Source organism: Balearica regulorum, chromosome 16, assembly GCF_011004875.1.
Source record: "Balearica regulorum gibbericeps isolate bBalReg1 chromosome 16, bBalReg1.pri, whole genome shotgun sequence".
NCBI lineage: Eukaryota > Metazoa > Chordata > Aves > Gruiformes > Gruidae > Balearica > Balearica regulorum.
Window position 1 is genome coordinate 7,796,263 of NC_046199.1, and position 16,981 is coordinate 7,813,243.

At 39.3% G+C, this 16,981-nt stretch overlaps 1 protein-coding gene across 2 annotated transcripts in view; it reads left to right on the forward strand.

Moving 5' to 3' along the window:
* Positions 1–16,981, forward strand: part of LOC104629937 (protein-glutamine gamma-glutamyltransferase E) — a 29,133-nt gene that overhangs the window by 2,112 nt on the left and 10,040 nt on the right. The window contains exons 1-3 of one of the 2 annotated variants that reach the window (XM_010306835.2): positions 13,968–14,089; positions 15,979–16,146; positions 16,674–16,916. In XM_010306835.2, coding sequence (XP_010305137.1) covers positions 14,080–14,089; positions 15,979–16,146; positions 16,674–16,916 — 421 coding nt within the window. In that variant the 5' untranslated portion in view covers positions 13,968–14,079. Of the gene's footprint in view, positions 1–13,967; positions 14,090–15,978; positions 16,147–16,673; positions 16,917–16,981 lie in introns of those variants that run through there. The other variant, XM_075768617.1, reaches the window with a different exon arrangement.

Sequence of the window (16,981 nt, forward strand, 5' to 3'; positions counted from 1 at the left end):
ATATACTATTACTGTAGGGTGTTAAAGCCAGACTAAAAATTTCTCCAACTGCAATAGACCTGTTGAAGTCAGACAAAATCAGCTGTACTCACCCATGCATGATGGTCAAGCAAGGCTAGCAACTGCTCCTAAGCAATGTTCTTCCATGTATCTCAACGCAGACTCTCTGTTATGTCATTTTGTTTGTCAGCCAGCACTTCCTGATGGAGGTGTAGCAAATCCATCACCCTATGGAAACATGAAGCAAAAATCAATGTTCTGCAGAAAAATGTGAAAAAATAAACTCAGTGTATAAGCGTATAGGCCAATCTAATGCGCATAAGCAAGGTAAATAATGAGAATATACAAGCTGCAAATACACCTCACATCTCCTTTTATGGGCCGAATAGGATGATCATTGGGCTTCCTGTAGGAGACAGAGGGCCAGTTAGGTTAGACTAAGAATCCTTTAGAAGTTGTTTTTTCTGGAAGTTTGTGTCCACATTTTGGACATAACTGCACTCTCGCTGTTGTTCAATTAATGCCGAAGCGAGATAATCCACTTATAATGCCTGTACAGTAATTGCTCTGCGTTAATATTAGTGCCTGCTGTGCCACCTGGGTGGATGGTATTCTGCTGCCTACTCATTTCCCTGAAATTAGGTACTTCAGGGGGGTCTAAGCAGACAGGATTGCAACCAGGCTGTCGAGGGCGAAAGACTGCTATAGTCCAGACTGTTGCTAAACAGTCTCTCTCAGAGCATGTGAAGCTTTGATCCAACCCCAGGGTAATGCAATTTCAATGCTATTGGTACTTGCTTTCACTCGCTTCTGCTTTGTAACAGTGCCACTCCCATAGTATCACTGAATGTGAAACTCCTTACTGTAAGCCTTTTCTTTTCTCAGAAATTTTAAGGCAGGAATTTTTATGACTGCTTGTTTAAATTCAGTGAAAGGAATAGCATATTCCTTGTTCCAGCTCCATTCCAATCCTTTCTAGTAACTTTCATCACAGTCTGCTGATACCAGCAAAGTTACCTTTGCACTGCTCTGAAAAATTAAATTCTCCTAAAGCTGCTTTGAATTAGAGTTGAGAAGAAGCAACTTTTATTCCACGTAGAGCTTTAATCTTTATCTATCTGTCTTCCCATTTCCCCAGTTACAATTACTGGGGTAGCACTAATTGAACCTTACAGAAATTGATCTCTCAACTTTATAATTTAGGTAGTTCTCCCACTTCCGTAGCATGTCATTTGACAACCATCTACCTAGAATAATAACTTGGTGCTTTGTAGCTTTTAAAAGACAATGCTTCATCACGCACAAATATATGTGTATGTATCATACTTTGTTTTACATATACAGACTTTGCAGTACATGTTGGTGAGCTATTTTCCTCATCACCAGGAAAAACTTGGTTTCTCTTCTTTGAAGATGGAGGTAGCTTTCAATTGGATCTGTTTGATTTTATTACTTCAGTTTGTTCATATTAGTCTGGTGTCTTTAGCCACGACAATCTAAAAACTAACTGTAGTGTCTTTCTATTTTAATAGATGCATGTAAGATTACAAACAGAACCATCCCAAGCAAAGTTAACCAAGATACAGTTAACAATAGCTACAGGGTGCAAGTGGGAGACAGAAATAATGAACAATTGTTATCAATAGTTACCTTAGTTAACCAGGCTGGAACACTTCCTTCTGTAGGAGCTTCTGGTGATATCAGGGGTCTGCTAAACCCATTCACAGATCTTGCATGTTGTATTTTAAAATTTGCTGTCATTGCCTCCATCTATAACACATTAACTTTATGTTTCAACTGAGATGCTGTCAAATTTATGCATGTTCTTTTTTTCTGGTGGTGGTTTCTTTCTGTTTTGTTTCCCTCAAAGGAAAGGTCCTAATACATCACTTGCCATCATGTACTACAGGGTTAAAATTTTGGAATCATTAAATACAACAGTTAACCTTTGGTTATTAGAGAAGTAGGAGCATCATCTCATACTCACCTGCAACATCTTCCATGAAACACTGGGTTTATTCTGGTTCAGTATTCTGGGTTTATTCTGGTTCAGTATTCTACTATTCAGTATTCTCTCTCAAACCTTCATATATACATGTTTAACCCCTACTTCTCTCAACCTACAAGATAGATGGTGTTTAATGAACTTCCAGAAACCGTAGGCCATCATTCAACCAAAACCAGATCCATAGGTGTAAGAATAGTGTTGACCCTCTCAAACAAAGCTAGCGGTATCTAAATTCAGGAACTCCTCTTACAAAAGCCTCTATAGTACTGTTGTTATTATTGGGTAATGCTCAATGGAGCAATAGTACGTGAAAGAGCACTGATATATTTACAGTCATTCCAGAGGGTTCATCTCACTGTCCTCCTTCCAAAAGTGTTCATAGCATTGAGTTTGATGACTAAAATGTCACCAAAAAACCCAAGTACCCTTCATGCCTTAACAAGCAAGTGAGCTATTTTAATTGATGGACTTTCATTGGTAATGAATGCTATTCTGTCAGAGTGACCAGCACAAAAGTCCTTCCAAATGTAATTTCAGTGTGACAGGTACAGTACTTAGTCCAGGATCCTCTCTATAGCTTGTCACCTGTTTGAGATGCTGTACTTCCTTTGTCTAGCTCATTTGTGTGACTTGATGTACTTCTGTAATGCAGAGATTTGTAATAGAAATATCAAGGTTGAAATTAATAAATTACATGTGGAAACATATGTATGAAAGCACCAGAAGAAATGACAAGAAACGAAGGGATGAAAGAATGGTGTGACTTGACAGCACCAGCAGCTCATTGAGAACACGGTCAAAGTATTGAAGCACACAGACTGGGAAAATGAAGAACAGCCTAAAACTAAAGACAGACTGCTCACAGAACAGGAGACAAAAGGACGGGCAGTCAATCAACAACATTGCTGAATGACTCATGGACCTGGGTCCCTGAAGGGTACAAAAGGCACTTCCAAAACGAGCACATGGTCACCCAACAAAAGAACCCAGGAAACATGATGATGACTCCAAATCTGGCATCCTTTGTCCTCTGTTTCACCACAAATAATCCTGGTTGGACTAGCCAGACATACGCGTCTTGGTCCTTGTTAAAATGCTGGTATGGAAAACGAGTATGAAAGACTGACTGAATTAAATCTATAGGAGAATGAGCATGAGCGACTGAAATCAGTTTCGTTTACAATAAATTCACCTTCCTCTTTTATACAGTCTCACAATTAGCTTTGCTATATTCATTTTACATCAGTAGCCGCTCCCAGTTGATAATTTTAAAATTTCAATTAAAATAGCGTGTGCTTACCGAAGAAGGTCAAAGAAGAGAGCAAGCTATTTTGGGAAGTGAGGACAGAGCAAGCTTGAAATAGCTTGCCTTTTTGAGGCAATACTTTTTTTCCCCGTTTGCCCAAAGGAAGAGACTTGGCACACTTACAGTTTCTGCTATTATACCAATAACTTCTTGTTTCATAGTTCACAAAGAAGAAATAACTGTTAAAACAGTTGATTTCTTAAAATTAGCCCTGAGTATGAAATTACAGGAAATGTCCTAAACATTTTTGTATGGTGACACACGTGCAACTGTGCTAATATTAATATGAGCAACCTGAACAGAGGTTCTGTTTACCTGAATATGTGAGGCTTAGAAACCAGATTTCAGATGCAAACCATAAATTGCATGTTAGAAATCCCTGCAGATTTCGTGTTTTCTCAGAATGTTACTGAGCATTTTAAATTGAACGGAAAGAAAAAGCAAGAATGATTTGCAGAATCATTTGCAATAGTCAATGTTGTTATTGCTAATACCAACAGCAGTAGTTTAAAAATTGTGGGATATTTGGTACCAGTGACCTGTTTGTTCCCTGTATAGCCACCAAGTCATGCCGATGGTTATTCTGCTCAACACAAAAGATAATTACTGCAGTATCGTTTATTATGAGGTTATTTTCTCAAAATTCAAAGGGAAACATTATTCCGATATTTTTATCATAAAACATGCAATTAAATAGGACAAAAGGGCTGATAGTAATGTTCTGGGATGGACTTAGGATTTCAGATTACTTAAGAGTGTCAAGTCATGGCACTTCTCTTGCTGGTTTCCCTAGCTATAAAATAGGGATGTTATTCACTACAAATACTAACTTTAAAAAATAAAATTAAAAAAAAATTCAAGATAAGCCAATAGTGTTATGGATGTTCTTGCTATGAAATTATTATGCTTCCAGGGACACAAAATGGATAGTATCAAAGTCATAATATCTGTAAATAAGAACATGTTACTTACCCATGTCCCTTCCCCTCTTTCACAGTTAAAAGTTGCTTCAGACTTTCAAAAGTAAATCCTGTACAAAATAGTAAGTTTCTGCAGTTGAACCTATATCTCATGGATACAAGTGACAGCAGCCACCATTGTCTTACAAGGCAAAGCACTTGCCTTCTTGTACAGCTAGAGAAGTTTCATTTGCCTCATCCATAAAAAGAAACATACAAGGCAGCTTCTTTAATGTTTTAATGCTTCTTTAAACCTGCAGTGAGAGTCACTTAACTCTCTAAAATGCAAATATAGGCTGATCTATTGCCTTGGAAATAATCCTCACAAAGTCCCTTGGTTTGATTTTTGTGTTTCTTGCTCCCCAGTCTCTTCCCAAATCTTGTTCACTCTCTTTATTCCAGTCAGACTCATAGATTCAGTCTAGTTTGGGAACTAAATGGATGATACTCTATTTTAGCCATAGTTGTGCATTCCAAACTGAACGGATGCTTTATTGCTGGAGGAACTCAAAACAAGCACAGGATGGCTTCAAAGCTAAGATGTCACACTGGTGGCCAGAAATGTCTTCAGTCCAGTTCAAAGCTGAGAAAAGCCATGTGGCTGTGAGTAAAGGAGCTACAGAGGCAGCACTTGTGTACAGTGCTAGATTCTGCAGAACAGGTTTGGTTAGCTTAGGTTAATGCTATGCCAGGGACTGGGGCGAAAACATTCTCAAAACCATGATACAGTGTTTGCAGCCCAGTATACTGTGGGCATAACCTGTTCCTTGGCACTCAGATTCCAAAGAATTCTCTTTCAGAGGCAGCGTCAGACACAATTATCCACTATGGAATATACAATGAACACCTAACTATCTAGTTACAGCACTTCTAAACCCCTAAGTGCCTATCTGACTGCCTGTGCTGCAAGAAAATAGAATAAGGAAGGGGACAGAAATGCACGTTAGAGCTGTGGGGAGCACCCAGGAGAAAAGGAATTGCTGGTGTGGATGGTAACCACTGCTTGTAGGAGAGGTATCCCTTACTCCCACAGTAGTTGCCACCCCTGACAGCAGAGTGTATCCTGCCTGGCAGCAGTAACAACTGGTGGGACTTTCTAGGACTCTGACACAAAAAAAGAAGGCATCTTGCTGACTCCCCAGCAGCCTCTGTCCTTGGCAGTTTCCTATTTTGCTGACTGTTGGAGCTGAAGTCCAGCTCTCACCGCTGCCAAAGGAGCTGGCAAATTGTGGAACATTACCTAAAGCGTCCTAGTTATGTGCAGCCACAGTGTAGAGCGCTACATGATATCCTGCTAAAAGGAGAAAATGTCTAGCTATGAGTGAAAAGATTTGTGGCCAGAGATGCAAGCACTTAGTTCCAGGTGAAATTCTTTCTTAGGACAATTTCAGCAGTGCCAAAATACCAGTGCTATTCTAGTGGTACTGTTGCTGTAGCCGTAATGGTCCAAGGTTACACAACAAACAAGATTTGCAGGGTGAAATGGTGACTTACAGTTGCTTACTAGGCCAGCAGATGCTACTGGAAAATATGGAAAAGTTAAGGGCACATGAGATTTCTTACACTGGGGCTTGCTAATTCTATTTTAGAGAGCATGTTGGATTTCAGTACAGAAATTGAATTCTTTTTCTATCAAAAGTATACAGAAGAAATGGGATGAGTTTCAATGTAAGAACTAGTGGATCTTAAATGAAGAAAGGAAATGTTTAAAACATTATTTACACAACTCATAATTACCGTGTGAAACTCATTGCTCTAAGGTACAAAAAACCCGATGAACTTTAATGGATTCTAAAAAGGAGGCAGCTTTTCTCTGCACAAGAAAAATATGTGGTTATTTTCAGATCACTTATGTAAATGCCTTCTTTCAGGGAGCAAGTACCCAAGTGACTGAAGGTAGGACAGATTTTTCGCTTCAGTTGAGAAAGACTGCTGTGAGGCTTCCTCGTGATTCTTATTAACTGGCTTATACTGGCAGAAACAGGAACCTCAGCTGGTGCAATGCTGGACAGATACAGTGCTAACATTCCTCTGTTTCTATGTGAGACATGCTATTACTTCTTTGAGATGAGCAGTTCAAGATGAACATGACACACAAGAAGTCTGCAGGCTTGTGTGTCATATTAGTCAGGAACTTGGTAACCCTTTACCATAGGACACCACGCGAAGTTTATTCACCGTGGGTAAGTCAGTCACAGCAATAAAGCAATAGCAAGGCAAATGAGACTGAATCAACACTGGATGCAGAATACTTAGTTTCCCTACTAAAGCCCTGTCTACATCCTGTAGTTCAGCATCAAGTACCAGGAATATGCAACAGGGGAAAAAGTATCACTGCCACAGCTTTGACATCAAAATAAATTCCCCAAGGACAGCTCAGCTACACATATATATTATCCTTGACAAATGTGCATTCAGTCCATTCTTAATCTCCATGGAAAAAACAATTAACATTTTTACAACCTACCTAGAGGGTCTAGCTGAGCACTTCATTTAGTTTATGTTTCACTTGAGTGTCTTTAGTCAAAGACTAAAGTTTCTAAGACCATGACTCCTCAACTGGCTTCCTTTTTCTACAACCATTTTTCACCTTTTTCAAAAATCATCATCATATCTCTGCAGTTGCCTCTCTTTTAGACTGATCCAACTTGATGCTTCTAATTTTTTTAAGCTCTCCTTTCTCTGCATTCTTGACGTTATCCAGCTGAGGTTAGCCCAGGGCTAACACAATACTTCAGATGAAGTCTTACTAACAACAGAAAAGAGCATATTTATCAAATGTCAAAGCTCCAAGGCAGCTTTTAATGGCACTTCAGTCTCTATGTGCTTCCAGTTTGACAGTGATCCATTGAAACAATGCAGCATTTGTTTTTTTTACAGCAAGTTATGCAGTTAACTAATAGAAATCTTGTGTAATCAGTGTTTCCAAAGTGTGCTTATGAAAATACCCTGTGGGATCTTGTTGCAAATCAAAGTCGGTTATGTATGATAGCTGCCACTTCTTTCTTCTCTTCTGGTGTATTGATCTGTCAAGGAAAAAAAATTAGATGGGCTTGACTGACTTCTTGGCAACTCCATGCTAGCTGTTAATCATCTTCTAGATGCTAACAAGTTTATCTATTTCAGTATTTTCCAGGAATTGACATCAAACTAGTTGATGTCAGCTATAATTTCTGAGCTCTTTCTCATGCCTCTTGCCCCATTTTATACGTAGATACTGTGCTTGCCCATTTCTGATCTTATGAAATTTTTGCCCTTCAAGTTCTTCAAGGTAAGCACTAACATTCCTGAGATTGCTTCAGTCTCTTCTCCTCATTGTAGATAAGTGAGATGAAGTAATAATAAAATGAGACAAAATATCTTATTCAAATCTGTGTAAGGCAATGGAAGTTCCTGTATGGGAGGGGTGGGAGGGAAGAGACAGAGAGGGGGAGAGATATCTATGATCAAATTGCTAGAAAAATGAAGAATTAGCCTGAAAAAAAAGAAATCTTGTGAGGCTAACAAATTCATTTTCTTTCTATCTAGAAAATGTCCTATATGTGCAGATCAAAGTATTTTAACATTTATTGTTGTGTCTTTATAGTCAGAAACTAGATGAGTAACCACCAGAGAAATACAAATTACAGTCGTAATTTGTACCTGCTACCAAATGAGTGTTTTATTTTATGAGGATTAAGTTTCTCTTTGTGCAGGGAGAGTTACCACTTGAGATCTGCTCCTCAGAGCTATTCAGCATTCAGTGGTTTGTCAAGTTAATAGTAGCTGACATTACATTTACAGTATTAATACCATTAGTATAATTCACAGAGACTCTAAGGAGGGGCTGACACAAAGGCATTGCTGTGGTGATCCCCAATAAAGGACTCATGAGGTAAATGAGAAGATCTGGGGTTTTTCCAGACTTATGAATACACTCACAGGGAGGGAGGGATTCATAGGGATGAATTTTATTATGAATATATACTTTTATTGCATGAATACTCATGTGTGGATCATACTGGGAAAAGATATTCACACTGACTCAAAAAATATCCCTTCCCAAGTGACGCATCATTGTATGTGAAATTCTGGATTCCAGGTATGCAATTAAATGCTCTACTTTTCTAAGCATCTCAGTCAAACCTCTGGATAAATAGCCTGAATTGCATAAGTGCAGTGCATTAAACCCCATGAGCTAATATATGGTCACTAGGAAGTTTACATGCCCACTGGAATGACTTACTTGCCTCACCCACCTAATGTGAATTATAATTGGTTTGAACATAAGGAGAGGCCTAAAGTTTTCTCTATATAAATGCTGCTACACAAGCAGAGCTTGAAGTCTTATCATATAGGCCTACAGTTGCTCACAGAAATACAAAGTCCAAGGCACAGAGGAGCAAGGAAGCATGGCTGGTAAGTAAAAAAAAAAAAAAAAAGGAAAAAAAAGGAAAAAAAAAGAAAAAAGTTTCTTTGTGCATAAGGAACGGGCAACTGTATAATGTACCATATGTTAGCTTTCTCTGTGGGGTTATGTTTTGTAAAGGGCTCTGAATTGTTGGAGTACACTACATTTTGAGATTATGAATAGGTTGTTTCAGCATTTTTCTTTCCTGGATTTTCCAAAAGACACATACAAGGAAAAGAAGATAATTCATCCATTACCATACTGGAGTTAAATATTATAAAACTGCAAATAGTGCGGAAGAAATTATGGCAAACTGCAGATTATCTATAGCATGAAACTTAATGAATGAGAGAGTAGTTCAAGTATGAATGAATCTTGTGTTAATGGGAATATTAGTGCCAAGAATAGACTACAGGCTAGGTTCCTTCCTGTAGCTTCAGAAACAGCAAACTGCAATGCCATTTTAACTATTTGTTAAAATTAGTGTGAAAGGCAAAGGCACTTCAAAATACAGACAAAGCAAGCAGATGTCCAGCAGTCAGGTCTTAGGAGGAAAGATATCAAACCAATACACTTCAGCAAGGTTGGCCATGTTCTTGCTTAGCCTGACTTGCTGGGACTTCTGTAAAAATGTGTAATGAGGCCTGAGTGCAGATGATGCCGCTTTACCTCTTCTAGCTCATGCTGTGCTGGCTTTATGTGACATAGGCTTGAAAAGCTCAGGGAATTAATAAAAAACAACCATCCACAGAGCAGAGGCTGGAGTGCAGAAATGACAGGCATTGTTTTCCCCTTTAAAAAGAGGCATGTTACCCCATTCTCACAGGTTTAGCAGAACTGATTGCATGAACTCTTAGAACACAAGTGTTTGTATTTGAAATAATTCATGTTATTGACCTGATCTACTTGTGCTAGTATCCTTCAACAGCATCTGCTGTTTGCCTGGCCTGATGGTGCTTAGTTAAGGACTGTCTCAATGCATCTGCTAAGTGTAACACCATCTAAATGTTTACCTGCTTAAGAGCTGAACATAGGTTGGGAGGGAATCAGGTGCATACAATGGGCATAAGGCTATTGATTCCCTCATAAATCGCCTCCATTGAGCAGAGCTTAAATACATGGCAAAACACAGTTTGATAGGTCAAGCTGAAAGATTGGACTGAGTAGAAAAATCCTTTTTAACAAAAGAACTGTACAGTAAAGCGGACAGTAAAAAACCTTCATCTACAGCAATTGTGGTTTTTTTCCCCAACCAATTGTTTCTGCATTGTAACACTTCCTTTTAAGCAACAATTTACCAATAACTTAGCCAAGACATTTTAGCAAGGTGATCCCTAAAAACTTCCTCTTTAAGTGTCATACACCAGTCTGTCCTTCTTAACCACAATTTTCTTACTGCATAAAATGCAAGAGCAATAGCAGCATTTAACGAACAAACTGGTAGTTGCTGATCAGGATCGGCACTTGTGAAATATCCAGGGCCCGAGAAATAGCCAAGCCTGAGTTCAGTTGGAGATGTCAGAAGTGCCTGGGGATGTTCCTCACAGTGCCATGCACAATTTTAATGTAAAAAGCTGTGAGGGTGCGTGTGCACATAACTGTTTTCACTCCCTCTCTCTCTGTCCCCCCCCCCCCCCAACACACACATCCTGCAAATACACACACTTTTTTTTCCCCAGAAAGTTTTTATGCATCCATGGGCCAATCTCCAATGGATCTACTTTAACAGAATCCAGAAGGTGGTGCATAAAGAAAAGGGTAAAGCATCTAAAAAGAGCCTGTAAATTTGATAGCATGATTTTTTTTTTTAAGGGGTTTTGATAGTCTGCAGCACACTACTGCTACTAGGATTCAGCAATTTTTTTCACAGTTTCATGCTAAAAATAATTATCTCGGCTTCTGTCTGTCACTTTTAAGCTTCAGTGTCATTACAAGTAAGGCATGAGTCACACCTGCAAGCATCTTGTTTGTGTATTACAATTAAGAGCGCTTGCCCGCAGAATGGGACAGGTTGGATTCTTAGAAGAAATGCGCAGAGCGACATAGTGATGGGCACCTGCAAAGAGGTATTCTTTGCTGATGAGTGTGCAGCAGTAGCTGGAATTAAAACTTCCAAATAATGTCTTTACTCCATTCCAATGGAAGAGAGGTGTGCATAAATGGAAGACGTAGGGAAATACATTTAAATATAATAAGCTATAAATAACAGGTTGTGTGTGACTATGTGGGAGCTGTCTGGGGAGCCTAGCAGAGCTTCATCCCAGTGTGTGTGCTGTCAGTTTGGCTTATTCCTGTGTACTGGTCCCATGGCAGTTTTTGAAGTTCACGTATTAGTACACGTCACTACTATGTCATTGTTAGTCTCCCTTCTGGAATGAGCCAAGATCCCAAGAGAAGATCTGAGCCCAGCTAACAGGGTAGCCTACTTTACACAGACAGTCTGGGAGCTGACTCCACCAAGTTCGGCTACCTTCAAAGTCTGGCTATTGGAGATCTTTGGGAACAATCACGGACTTCAGGAAGGCTGCAGGCTGCAGCAGGCTTCCATTCAAAATGCCCCTGCTATCTGGGACATTGTGAATGGAAGCAGAAGACAGAAAATAAGTAGTATGTCTTGGACAACATATAGAGCCCAGAAAAGATCTCAGCCAAATGCTTTTCCATATGGACTTGACCAATCTACATCAGGGGATTCTAGTCCTGAAGAGTGCTCATGTGAGTCAGTCTGTACCACTGTTCTAGGGGCCCAGGTCTCTCCCTGTGTGGTTCATGCATACAGTACAGCTCTAGAAAAACCCTTGAATTCCTATATCTAGGATAGCAGGAGTGGATTTTCCTGATGAAATTCCTTGCTTAATTATCCAGTGAGGGAATGCGAGGGGAGACAGAATAGCCCAAACTTCTGAGGGTACTGAGGCAGTCCCCAGTGAATCATGGCCATATGGTGTAGCATAGCGCTTTAGGAGTATGTAAGGAAGAGCTCAGAAAGAATACAGGAGCAGATAGGCTATTCTGGGGACTGCCTTCCCATCCTGAAACAAAGGCACAATTAATAATAGGTGACATTTAATACAATTCAAATGTCACTGCGGATTTATACAGAGTTGGTGGGGAAGAGAATGACAATGCAAAGAAAGAGAGAAAGTACTACTGAGGGGAATTAGTCTATTACAAAAGATGTCCTTGTTCAGTGCTGAACTCTTCCTTCTATGTATTAATTTCTTTAACAGAGTTACTGGAGTGAGGGAAGGAATCACTGAAAAAGGATGTCATGAGTTCTATGACGGAACCGGTTTGCAAAAGATGATTCTGATATAGCTTATTCTGGGTACATGAAACAAAATACTAAGATGGCTTAGAGCTTTCATTTTCTGAGGTCCAAAAGAATCTTCTCTTGCTGTCCACCAGAGTTTTAAGTGCCTATCTGTGCAATCCTTACATTTACAGCCACCATACAAGCTCTGCAAATACTACTGGCTTAAGGAAGCTGCCTGAGTCAGATGCATTCTGCTTGACTAGTATTCTGACTAGTGTTAATATTTCTCATTAATTCAACTCTCATTCTCAACCTTCGCCCATAATCTTTAATCCAAAGGTCTGGTATGTATCATTCATCAGTTTTAAAAACAAAGCACGCAAAGGCCTGCAAGGCAGCTTAGCCAGACCTGGGAACAAACACCAGAAGCTGATGCAACAGACGCAACTTGTTCTCCTTGCCATACTCTCTTCCAGAACATATGGACCATATCTGTTCTGTGGAACATGCTGTTTATAGCTATACTATCACACTGCCAAATACCCAAAACAATTATGCCATTGACCTATAGGACAATGATATCCAGCACGTTATTGCTGTCACACAAAAAAAGGTGAAACAGGTGACCAAGTAAGCATCGGCAGCTATTTGGTGAATAATCAGTGAAGACATTTTTTTTCTTTCAACAGTAACTAATCTTTCTATCAAAGAGAAATGGTTTGCATCCAAGAAGAGGCTGAAATCTTAAACCAAATTTGTTCTGAAAGTCATTTGTGTGTCATTTAAGAGAATTTAAAAGTATGAGTAGGAGAGTGTAGCTTAACATCTGAAACCTCTAAGGTTTGGACTTAGCATTTTAAATCAAATTTAAGAAATTTTAAATTTAAGAATTAAAGTCTTATAATTTTAAAATTACAATTGGGCTTTGCAATGTGATAAAACTATGGTCCTTCTTAAGAGTAGATATTATTAATGAACAGAGATTGAAAGGCAGCAATCTGAATATACCCAGTTAAAAAAATGTTTCTTCTAATAACACCTTTTTATAGGAAATGTGAATAAAATATGTCTCTATATGAAATGGCTTGAGCAAGTTCCAACTCTAGAATATCCAAACCTGAAAATGGAACAATTTGGGCTGCTGATTACAGAGCCCAGCCAGTTAAAACTGCATTTGGAAAGGCGTATAGATGTGACCAGTCCAGTGTAACGTGTATCACTCAGAGGCATCCTTGAGTCTGTGCATTGAGTACATCAAATTTTACAGGTCATTTCATAAAAGTATCAGAATTAGTCTCTCTCTTAACAGAAAGTGGAGTCACTGGCAAAGCATAAGCAAAAATCACTCGAAGTTAAGTGAAAGCTTTTGGAGCACAAATTGTCATTGCCAGTTCATGTTCAGAGATATCCTGTCAAAAAAATAGTAGTGTACCAGCTGAAAACAATGATAACTATTTTATCACAAGTCACAAATGTACTTACCTATCATCTCTGTAGTGTGTCATGCAAATATGACAGGGAGTGCTTGTCTATTTAACCTAAACAGTAATCGTGTGATGAATGAAAAATTGGTTCTTTAAATTTGGCCTGAATAAATTTGAGACAGAGGCAATAGCTTGCTCATTGTTTTGCAATTACTACAGTGCAGCAGAAAAAAATGGATTCAGTGAATTAATTTAAAGAAGAAGTCACTGAAAGTATTGCTTATGAAGTATTCCAAATTAAAAGCAATGCAGTACAAGGAGTTACACTATTCCTATAATTTTATCATTGTAACAGAAAGAAAAGCAACTAAATGCTGATATTCTTATAAATTTAAATACATTGAGAAACTCTTAACAAGTGGCCAGACTGTTAGGGATAAATATTGTCCAAGCTTCAGATGTTAAGTCACAAGGAAATGAAATCAGGATGTGGGGACTGAGAGGGCAAAAAAATGAATGAAAAATGAATCCTCAAGCCCCGCTGTCAGATAAAGGCTGGGGAGCAAAGGTGGCTTTTCAGGCTCCACCCCAACAGGAAATATTGCAAACAGGCAAGTTTACACCTAGACTTTTAAAGAAGTGAAAGGCGCTAGCCATTCCTTGAGTCAACAGAAGTAGAGGAGGCCATTCAGAGGAAAGCTCCAGAAGCTGCTTATACAGGACGTGTTGATCAGATATGGGCCAAGGTGAGCGAGGGGGAAGCCCCTTCTGTGGTGCTCTGATTGTTCTTTTCTTACATCCATACCTCATATTCAGGTCTGTAGTAGACACTGAAAGATCACTACTTCTCTAAGGAGTCTTGATCCAAGAAGAAAAAAACGAAGAGAAAATGCTTCCATCAAGAGTTAGGAGAAAGATTTTTACAGGAATTGCATTTTTTCACTTCTTGTGCGCATGGGAAAAGCAGGCTTATCAGAATGAGATTTGGGAGAACACATATATTATCTGATGTAAAAATGCTGCATTTTGCAAATAGGAAGGAAAGGAAAGTCTGCAGCTATTTGAAGTTGTCAGACAAGTGCAGATGAGAGACTGACAAATCTGGCATAAGAGAAAGCAGCAAAGCAAAACTTGAAAAAGGTAGCATTGCAAAAGCTGAGGGAGGCTACAATGAGCAGAGAAGGTTGAAACCTGAAGTTAAGGTAGAGAGGATGCAAAAATTTAGCGAATTTTTTTGGTGGTTTGTTTGTTGCAGTGGGTTTCAGGTTTTTTGCTTATATGCTAATATTTATGAATATGCAAAATTACCAGTTTAATAATTATTATAAATGGTCCCATGTTGCTTTTCCAACCTTGCCAGGTAACTCCTGCCTTTCTAAAGACAAATCTGCCCCACTCCTCAGCTTGTTCTACAATAGATGTACTTCATTGCTAAGTTTCTGAAGGTGTTTTTTCTTTTTTTAAAGTAGGTACATTCCTGAAAAATCAAAATACATGCTGCTCACCTCAATAACGTATAAAACCATGTCCCATGCATTTGAACTGTGACTACATTGCTAAGGCTACTAATGTAGTTATTTCAAAGCTTACCTAAACTTGATAAACTTAAGATCATGCTGTAAAAAAATCTTTACACTAATAAAATTTGGTGAACGTGGGATAATGACTTTTTACTCAATAATGGCACAGGGTAGCTGTCTTCCACTACTAAAGGCCACACTCTTACTCTTTCCTATTCTCCCTCTTGGGTGGGGGGGGGTGGATAATCATAAAAATATTACAGTGCCCTTAGGAAAAAAATAATCTCTTTTTTCCTTTACTTCTGCACTTCATTTAAACCATCAAGCTATCTTCAACTAGAGAACCCTCCATAGGCTCTGATGATGTCAGAGCCAAACCAATCTCAGATGCTTATTCTTTGGCCTCTGACTGAAGCCATAGTTCACACGCAAGCGCTTTCTGCAACATATTATTTCACATACATTATTTTAGTAGGGTTCTCTCTGCAGTTCTGCCATCTCTCCCACTGCCAGATGACAGCCCAGTGTCTATCAAAATATTCTTGTTAGGTGCCTCCAACAGATAGCAGCTGTCAGTTAAATCAGAGGTACCTGACACGTAAATGGGGCTAGAGATCACATATCCTGCTTTAAAATGCAGAAGTGTTTCTCAGCTCAATCAGGTTTCTTTATTTCTTATTTAGTGGCAGCAAGTCTGTGCCTCTGTTACTATAACACCATGTCTGGGAATGGATGACACCTTGAAAGAATTAGCTGAGTTCAGCCAGATTCTTTATCTGAGTAACTCACAAGTACTCAACTCTTTGAGGGTTCTCTCCTCTTAGATGCTTTTTAAATTTTTTTTTATTCCCGGATATACTACTCATAATTATGCAGGTAATCTCTAACTATCTATGCAAGGTGGACTCTCTCTCAAAAAAAAAAAAAAAAAAAAGCTCACAAATAAATTATTTCTCATTTTGGTGGGAACCTCACATGGGTGCTAGTTACCTGTAGAAAGAAACACACAATTCTTGAGGGTGCGTCTGTGCTGCTTCCTCCTTATAAAGGGTTTCTGTGCTCCTTCCTCCTTAGATGTACCCTCAGGTTTTCTTGATCTTCTCATTTTTTCATAGCTGGATCGCAGCCAAGCACCAACTGGCACCTGAAAGAAAATGCAAGAGATCACCACACACATAAATTTTTGAGCAAAGAGTTGATTGTGAGGAGAGGACAGGCCTTCATCGTCACCTTCAATGGAACAGAACACCCTGAGCAAAACTTAACATTCATTGTAGAAACAGGTATGGCCCCAACTTCTTTCACAGGAAGAATAATGCTGTGTTGTGACATTCTTTTGGCCTGATATGCACTATAGGACAGCAAGATAATACCTCGGAGCCAGCATGCTGGTTCACATAGCCATGGAACTGTTTGAGGTGTGTGTTGTATTACTCCCATCTCAGCTAGCAGCAATACCTTCCTTCAGTTTCCAACATGGCACAAATCCATCTGAGGGGAGGGTTACATCGGTGCTGATTTTTTTTTTTAGGAAGAAATTCTTTACTGTGAGGGTGGTGAGACACTGGCACAGGTTGCCCAGAGAAGCTGTGGCAGCCACATCCCTGGCAGTGTTCAAGGCCAGGTTGGATGAGGCTTTGGGCTACCTGGTCTAGTGGAGGGTGTCCCTGCCCATGGCAGGTGGTTGGAACTAGGTGGGCTTTATGGTCCCTTCCAACCCAAACCATTCTGTGATTCTGTGATGATTCTATGACTAAATGTCTGTTTCAGCAAGCTGGGGAAAAAAAGTGTTGTTTATTTTCCTTAAAAGGTCCAAAACCCTCAAAGCTGACTAAGACCCAGGCCACATTTGGTATCTCCAGCACAGTGAGCAAGGAGAGCTGGAGTGCAGTTCTACGCTCTACCAGTTCCAACTCTATGAGCATCTCCATTTCCAGCCCACCTAATGCTGTCATTGGACGTTACAAGCTGAGTGTTCAAAGTACTTCAAGTGGCAGCTCCTCTCCAGCAAGCCTTGGCACTTTTGTTGTGCTCTTTAACCCTTGGTCTTCAGGTATGAACATGTCTAATTTCCCCTGAAAGAACTAAATTGCTTGTGGCTTCATAATATTTGCAGCT